The sequence below is a fragment of the Scophthalmus maximus genome, chromosome 5 (genome assembly GCF_022379125.1).
Source record: "Scophthalmus maximus strain ysfricsl-2021 chromosome 5, ASM2237912v1, whole genome shotgun sequence".
Lineage (NCBI taxonomy): Eukaryota > Metazoa > Chordata > Actinopteri > Pleuronectiformes > Scophthalmidae > Scophthalmus > Scophthalmus maximus.
In genome coordinates this window covers 16,914,143-16,922,928 of record NC_061519.1, presented here as the reverse complement: position 1 = coordinate 16,922,928, position 8,786 = coordinate 16,914,143, and the positions used below count along the sequence as shown (strand labels likewise).

General features: G+C 42.1%; 1 protein-coding gene across 1 annotated transcript in view; it reads right to left on the bottom strand.

The window, feature by feature from the left end:
• Positions 1 to 1,541: 1,541 nt before the first annotated feature.
• The window catches only part of tnn (tenascin N), a 29,074-nt gene continuing 21,829 nt past the window's right edge, over positions 1,542 to 8,786 (bottom strand). Inside the window, exons 12-19 of the mRNA XM_035635292.2 lie at positions 7,948 to 8,211; positions 5,991 to 6,121; positions 5,240 to 5,378; positions 4,948 to 5,099; positions 4,527 to 4,623; positions 4,253 to 4,417; positions 3,600 to 3,763; positions 1,542 to 2,281 (exon numbers count right to left, since the gene is read on the bottom strand). Coding sequence (XP_035491185.2) covers positions 2,132 to 2,281; positions 3,600 to 3,763; positions 4,253 to 4,417; positions 4,527 to 4,623; positions 4,948 to 5,099; positions 5,240 to 5,378; positions 5,991 to 6,121; positions 7,948 to 8,211 — 1,262 coding nt within the window. The 3' untranslated portion in view covers positions 1,542 to 2,131. The remainder of the gene's footprint in view (positions 2,282 to 3,599; positions 3,764 to 4,252; positions 4,418 to 4,526; positions 4,624 to 4,947; positions 5,100 to 5,239; positions 5,379 to 5,990; positions 6,122 to 7,947; positions 8,212 to 8,786) is intronic.

The window sequence follows — 8,786 nt, the reverse complement described above, 5'->3', positions numbered from 1 at the left end:
TCCTGACTTATGGTTGATATTCTTGACTATAATGTGTTTGCTCTCAGTTTTGTCGTGTATCTACTGACTCAATAATATGAAGCTCTGGCGTATGTTCAGTCGGGAAGACTACTCTTTTGCATGCTTTGGTCGTAGTTTAATTCTCATTCGTCGGGCCTTTCCTCCCCTCACGCATTCACACGGTCAGTTTCTTGCGGTCATTTCCCTGGGCTGTTCATCAGCTGGTCTCATCTATCCAAAAGCATTGAAACACACCTGTCTTTTTAGCCCATCATTTTGCCGCTGTCTTTTTAAAATAGTATTTCTCTTTCTGCCTCAGTCCTTTCAGCCTGCTGTTAGGCACCTCCACCTCAGCATCACCACTCAAGTCTTTGCAGACTCATCAAACTTATCGCTCTTCATCTTTCATTAGCAAGTCATCAACTACCATCACCACCAGCGCCTGGACTCCAAGGTGGGAGTTATTTTGCTGCTGTTCAGAACAGATGACCCTCGATACAATATCTCTGCGTTGAGCCTAAGCTCCAAAGACTCTATTAAGACTTAAGTCATCACATATTATGTTAGATATGTAATAATTAATTATTCTTCATTCCTGTCTCTCCTGATTGAAAAACACTTTATTTTCCCCATTAAGAAATTTGTCTTTGAATTCAAATAGAGCACTTTGTAGTGGTGAAAAATATACACCATCTTTTCTGATGTTTTTGGAAAGATATCTAGTCTTTGAACCGCCAGCTCTTCATTAAAATCTTTCCTCATTAATTGTTGTCAGTAATTGTTAAAGGCTCTCGCTATAAAGGAAAGCTACAATGTCTCTGTGTAACAAACCTTCATGTGTCTCTTGGGTGAATGTGCAGTATGAATGTGAATGAGCAATGCTATTGTAAGTTTGACTAAAATGATAAGAATAGTCAAATACAGGTTTTTAATTCCTCAGTGTGGATCCTGATTTTTTAAGCTGGAAAAGCTTTTGAGGATCGGCAGGAAGAAAAAACCTTATGGCTGAAAAATAATATAAAATGTAGGCAGCTCCAAATTTATGAGGAGCAGGGACTGTAAAACAGTTATGGCAGATTAGCAGGTTGATTGATGTACTCCGCCCTTGTCACGTAAACCAACTGAGTTGTTATAAAAGTGTGAAAAAAAGTACATAATTACGTAAAAAAGCCAGAATCAAACCAATATTAATAACCTTTGTCAGATTTCCAGATTGAAAACAAGACCGTGGTCATCAATTTTCTGAGGATGGGCCAAACAAACTAGATTGTTGTCGACATTTGATATGGAGACATCACATTGATTGATATGCCCCGTCCCCAATCACATGAATATAAAACGGGAGCAATATGGCCAATCTCCACAGCCCTCCACCATTATCCCCTGGCATGTCCGACACAAACTAATGTGATGTGACAGCTTTTGAGGCACAGTGGCAGTTTAATGTGTCACAGCCATGCTGCTTCATAATCAATAAACTCAGGATACTAACTCGCTGACCGTCTGGCCCTGATCTAAAAGAAAGCACACAAACCACTTTCAACATTTTTTTTCCCCCCAAACATTTATGTTATGATGACATTACTGCTATACACAGGCAAGGTTGCTATAATCAAATTATTCGTAGAACATGAATTTAACAAATATAATACAAATATCCTGGGCCGGTGCCCTGATGTTAATAAAAGCGGCTTAAATGAAGGCAGTAATTGGAATATTGGATTTCTTGATTTCCAATTAATAACCGTTTCCGGATCTATAATTGAAGTTTCTACCAGAATCAGTGAAACGGGAGGTTATTATGTTTTTTAACAAAAACTACAAGTTCACTTCAAATCAACATATGGTGTTTTCCCACAATCTCACTTAATCGAGGACGTTTTTGGTGCATGTTACTTAAGACAAACAGATAATAAGTTACATGCGGAGCAATGCAAAGTACAGCAAAAGTGTACAATGTGTTGAGACACAGAGGCACGTGGACCTGTGATAATTTCCTGTGTGGTCATAGAAACAAAACATGTGCTCGCAGCTACACCAATAAGAAGAGATGCTGTACATCCCAGTCTAGTGTGATGGCAGGTGACCACGGCTGAACACGGCTGTTGTGGTTTCAGTAGGACGGGCTCTTCTATTTCTTCTGGAGGTTTGTGTTTCTGCTCTTCTCCCTGGGCAACGCCGATCGCCTCTTCCTGCTGGACAAGGCTCCCACGGGTCGGATCTTCATCTCGGTGAAGTCGAGGGACATCAGGTGGCCCTTCCATGGCTCCCAATTCACTCCCTGACAGCGGGACAGCGAATTGAGAGGGAACGAGTTTGGTAAGATGGAATTGAAGAGCAGCGAAAAACAGGCAGGAAAACAAAGATTGGTTGCAAGGAGACGTTGTTACAAAAGTGGGGAACAAAGAGCAGAGGCCTGAAGTCACGGAAGAGGCAGGCAGCATGATGGACAGGCAAAATGACACACACTAATAAATACCAGCCTCTGGCTTCGTTTCATGTGAGTACAAACTTGTTTTGACTGTTATTGCATTTCGCTGACAAACATTGCAGGAGACATCAGCAGCGGAAATATTATGGATGAAATCACATCGACAGGAGCAGAAAAAAAAATCCCCCGGCATTTCCTTCAGTATCAGTCTCCCTTAGACATAACAACTGTTGTTGTCACCGTATCAGCCTGGTAAAAAAAAAAACCACTTGTGGTTTATAGCTGGTGTGAGAAATGTGTTTTCTTATCACCGCTGATGGATTCAGGCCATTTCTGCTTCACCTCAGCACACGTGTTGGGGTGAAGCAGTCTTTGATGGCTGACCAGGGAACAGTCTCCCACCCAGCACTACTTTGTGTCTATAAGGATCTGGAGGAAGGATCCCAAATAGCAATGATACATGTATTCTATCATGAGAGTCGGCTGCGTTTGTTGTATGTTATTTGAGCAGTCGTCAATCCTAAGAAAAGAAGTGGTTTGTTGTGAGCATTAGTTGCTTATTTCTTTTTGTGCGTTTAGGAGAGGCATTGTATTTTCCACGGTCCTTTTGGGCAGAGGGGGGGGGGGGATTCAGAATAGGAAACACGGAGAGTAAAAGAGCTTTTAGGATCCACTTGTATTTTCATTCATAAGTAAGAGAGACAAATGGGAATATGCACCGAGGCCATGATGTTTGACAGGCCCATTTCCAAAATACAAAGATTGATGACAAAGACTCATAACTTTGGTTAGTGTCACAACATAATACCATCACTGCCACCTGCTGGTGTGAAGGCACACAACACCAGAAAACGGAGATTTCTAAACCTTCCATCAAGATCTGTTACGTCCAGTCAGTGTAAATTCATTTGTCAGTGACACAACAGTGTGATTGAATGCGATGGCAGAGAACTATCATTATTTGACATGTATTGACCCTAGAGAAGCTATTGAGGTTTAGTGTCTAGCTCAAGGACACAGGTGGACAGAAGAAGCTGGGAATCGAACCACCAACCCTGCGGTTAGAGGATGGACCACTCTACCAGCTGCCTTTTTTCTGCCCTTCTTCTTAAACTTTTATTTTCCTTCAAAGCCAAACTGGTACATTCAGTGCATCACGATCACTCACCAAACTGTGTCTGGTGTCTCCCCATTTGCCGTTGAGGTTTGCCAGGTGACAGTTCTTGTACCACCAGGCGCCACGGTGGGTCAGGGCACAGTTACCCAGTGCGATGTCATTATCGGAGTCAACAGTAGTCCAGGGTCGGCCTTGGTGGTAGGTCATAGCATCGCCTGGGATCATCAACGACAACAATAAGTTGAAATGTTCTAATGTCAAAAGAACAGACTTCAGACTTGTTTAAGACGTTTAATAAAATGACAGAAACAGACATACGTTGTCACACTCGCTGTGCATCTCTGTCTGTAGGGCTCTAAAGCCCACTCAATCCCCGACTTCTTCAGATTCCACTTCCACTATATAGCTACTGTCTATTACTGACTGAATATAGGTTTCTGAGACAAGTCAATCCCACCAACTGTGGGGTGGGTATTTGCTGTCCCAGCACCCCGCAGAGTGCCTGCAGTGCTCGGGACCCCTCTTATTCCCACCTCTGTCTCTCATTGCTATCCCTGCCCTCTCTCCTTCTCCGTAACTCCTATATCAGTAAAGTGTCAGAGAGGAAAAATGTAAACCCTGAAAGCTGCACAAGTTGTCTGCTCAGTCTCAGTCCGTCATACTCCCCTGCAAATTGGAAGAGACTTGAGGACCAAAAGACCCACCTGCTGTCCCACGGTATGTGCCAATGGTGAGTTTGAACTTCTGCTTGACTGGAGCAATCTTAAAGTTGTCATACACAGCGTAGGCCCTCTCTGAGCCCACGCCCAGGTCAAACCGCAGCTCATACTGAGTGGGAGTGTTGGTGAGCTCATATATCTTATCCAGACCTGCGGGGAACAGACAAACGGAGAATGTGAAGTGGAGAGGAAATACTCATTTGCTGTTCTTTATATTCATGCATGTTTCAGTGGCTGCAGAAAACACCGGTCCGCTCACCGATCCAGAACTCGTCAGTCATGTTGCCAAACCCTGCTATGTACTGCCTCCAGCGTTTCATGAAGTCCAGCCTGCCAGTGGTACGGCGCTGGAGCACCTGAAAACAGCGAGCTGTGTGACAGTTGTACCGCGAACATTTCAGATAATTTGCCATGGGCTCTTGGTTACCATTTCCACCACTAGAGGTTGTTGGGGGATTCAAAAGAAGACATTATGAAACCGTTTTAACGGGTTAGGTAGATCTCCTCTGAGTTAACTGAAATTCCTGAGTACAATTGGTACAGAGCTCCTCGAATATTCACTGATATAAAATCCGCCCACATTATCAGTGCAAATGTGTTATCAACATCATAAAAACCTTATTTAAAGGATAGCTTTTTTCTCATATTTATGGTCTGAACAGTTGATCAAAAAGCCATACCAGCCAGCCACCTCCATCAGTGTCCATGTCGCAGTAAACCTCAATTGGTTTCGAGCGGTCATTGTAGATGTAGGCGGTGTAGATGCCGCTCTTCTTGTTGCCATTCTTCATGATCTGAACACAGTCCATGGGGAAGGGGTATGAGAGGCCGACTAGGGAGGAGGATGAGATTTGAACATTAGTAAGTACAGATCTTATAGAAGAGTTATAAGTAAAGGAAAATGACATGTCAAGACAGGAAAGAGAGGTTCATTGACGTATTGGGGAGGACAATAATGACTGAAGCACAGACCTGTTTTAAAGATGGTCTCCACCACCTTGCTCCTCTTGTTGCCCCTGTAGGCAATGATGGTGACAATGTACGTCTTCCCCATCTCCAGGCTGGATACAGCAAAACTGCTCACGCCGGCTCCAGGCTGCTTTTCAACAGTCTGACCGCAACACACAGAGCAACACAAATTAATCTTACTCAGCACTCTGTATATTATAATCCAATAGGCCCACATGATGTATAGATACGATGCTCCTGATTTGATAAAATAACCTTTGATTAAGTCCACGGCATGAGTCATGGCACTGTCTTAAACTTCAATTAGACAGAGACAATAAAAAGATCGATCACTTCATCCGTGTGCTTAACACCACTTCGATAAATTAGATAAATTATACTTTTGGCCACAAGAGGTCAGCGTTCCACAGAGCCTAGATTCAACATGCATCTTAGCCTTTTTCAATACATTCACATTAGGGCAAGGACAGGGCTTAAACTACACTGATGTACAGATCATAGTTGCTCCTCTATTACAGCACACTTACTGTAAATATACAGTTAAGCTGATTACAACAAATGCAGAATGATTTGCAAATTTACCCACACCAGTTTTTCAAGAGGATTTATTCTAGGCAAATTTAATATAACTGCTATCAACATTTTAAAGGTAACTTTTTTAGTTCTATAGTCGATCTTAACATCTGAATACCCTTTGGTGTGGTTTCTGTTTGGGTGAGGAAACGCGTGTTACTTGAACCTCATGGCTCCGTACCTCCATGTTGCCATCCTCATCTCTGTAGGTGAGGATGTAGCCCTCAATGTCAGCCAGAGGAGGAATCCAGGTCAGAGAAGCAGACTCCACTGTCACATCCGTTGCCTTCAGGTCCTTGGGGGCATCGATATCTGTGAGCAAGAGCATGAATCAGGGAGCGTTACAGCACAAGGACATTCAATTATTCATCAACACATCTTGAAGAAATCTGATCCCTGGGCTGGGACTTTGGTGGTGCTCACACTCGAGTGCGTTCAACTGTGTATACAGACATTTTAGAGTTGTTTGGGTAATTTCTGCAGATGCGTTTTTGCACGAACATTTCTCATTCTCAAATGAGAATCAAATGTTTTTTTAACACTAACAAATAACTATTAAATGCATTAATACTCAGTCCTACTTCCCGTTATGAACCTTAATCTGGAGCGCCAGTTTGATGCATTTCACTGTATAGCTTTTCAGCCTCTCTCCACCTCGAGCACAACACCAGAGACGACTACCACCCACCTGCAGCTTTACAATGTTCCTCTATAAACTGACAGTTATATCCTCTCCCCTATTAGAAACAGATGCTGAAATGTTATGCCTGACACAACATCGCCTGCTGTAACCAGTGGGAGCTTTAACCTCCCATGGCTCGCGAAATTAGAAGGGATGTGTGTCAACCAGTCCATTATTTATTCAAATGACGATTCAGACTGTCACTGCTCTTCTGCAATTCTGCTGCTTCTCTAATTGAAAGATTAACTGTTCAAATATGCTGAAAATGAAATACCTTATCTGCTAAATGAATTATAATAAGTGAAACAGTGTGAAGAGAAACAAATCTAGAGGTTCCACTGGTTTCAAAGTGATGCTGCTTAAAAGGTCTATGGAACACAGACACAACTGGCACGTTAATGATGCTTGTTACTAGGTACAATAAAGTCACAAATGTTATAACACACTTTAATATATCCCAGATGATTCCTTTTGACACGATGGCTTTCCTATTTGAACCGGGCACCGCATTGGTCTGTGGCCACTGATGGTTTCTAATGAGTTACGACGAAACAGGTTTAGAATCCAAAACTCAGCCATTTGCTGCCCTAATTGAAAAAAGGTGATTTTACAGATCATCTGGCTCACACAAAGATACTGCTGTTGTAAACCATTCGCCATATGCTGCCACTGCTATTTTTACCCCACACCGGGTAGCAAGGGATACTCAGTGACCTGGCCTGGCCTGTGGGGAGCATTTTCTGTCAGAGCAGGAGTTTCTGGGCTTTGTGGTAGTTTAAAGTTTTGAGTAAACAAATTTTGACTTTGAAATACATGTTTTAGTTTAATAAATCAAACATTGCATGACATGAGTTATTATGGATTGCCCTTCGGTGTGCATAAATCAAAAGCATCATGATTTTTCAAATGAGACAGTCAATCAATAGTTGTTTTTTTTGGTTTTCAGATGTGGTAGACCACTGCGGTTTGATTTAATCACTGTTTTGGATGGTACTGGCTGTTTTGAAGCACACACACTAAACAATTACAGAAGCTCAAGTTGCTGTATATTTACCAAAACATATCTCAGACATGACACAAGCATCCCAGAGAGCTCAAACTGTTGAGTGAATTATCCAGATTTATTCCCTAACACCTGATACTTGATGACTCCTGTGTGTCGAGTAGTGTTACATAAAAGTACAACACACCCACAAGTGTTGGTATCCGCAACCAAATAAAATGCTGTTTTCCTCATAAATCCCTTAGATTTCCAAATAACTTAATTTACAGTAATTCTTCCCTCACTATGCTACAGGAAACAGCTTTACTGCAACTGAACATGCTACAGCTCCAGGAAGAGCACTACTTTCCTTAAAAACGGATCAGCGTTCGACGACAAATTGATATAAATTCACTTTTAAAGAGAACTTTGATTTTACCAACTGAAAATCCAGACAGTTCAACATGTATTAACCTGTCTCAACTTTCGTAGAGATCTTCATGCTGGCTTTTTCTCCCTTGAAAGCCCAGATGTACACAGTGTAGAGGACTGCAGGCCTCAGGCCAGTCAGACTGTAAGAGGTGCTGTCAGGCGCAATTGGGATTTCTTCACTAGATCCTTCAGACGAGCTGTAGGTCAGGGTGTAGCCATCAATTTCTGCCTGGACCGGATCCCAGGACACCCTGAAGCTGGACTCTGTCTCATCTCGAGCTAAGAGGTTAGCAGGAGCATCCAGTTCTAGAGGAAGATGTTAGTGGAGGTGGTTAATATACTACTACAAACAGGTGCGATGTTTTCAGTTCTCTGTGAAAAGGGAAATTGAACTATTTAACGTGCATTCTCTACAAACAGTAATAAAATAACTGAGTAAAATTAAGATTATATAAATATATTTCAACAAAAACAGTTTCTGATGCAGAAACTTGAACGCTTTGTGCCCCTTGATGAAGGTTGTGGGGTAAATGACATTTGATACTCGAACAGTATCACACTCCAAAGATGTTTCTGTACTTGAGCTGAGATGGATTCTCCCTCTTCAAGTTAGATGGAATATCACGTTCTGTATAAAGTCGTGGCTACAGCAAGAGTTGAGTCTTTATCATATGCAGTAGGTATGCACAAATACCTGCTGCTTTACAGTTGGAGATTCTGCTGGTGTATTTACTGGTGTATGTGCACGTTGAGAGAATTCAGATTGCTCAAAATATCCGTCTTTTCTCAACTTGCTGAAAATGTGAGCTTCAAGTCTTAACTGTGTTACACAAGCAGCTGCATGGAGTTGTGGTTAGAAAATTAAGAGTGCATCTGATTGT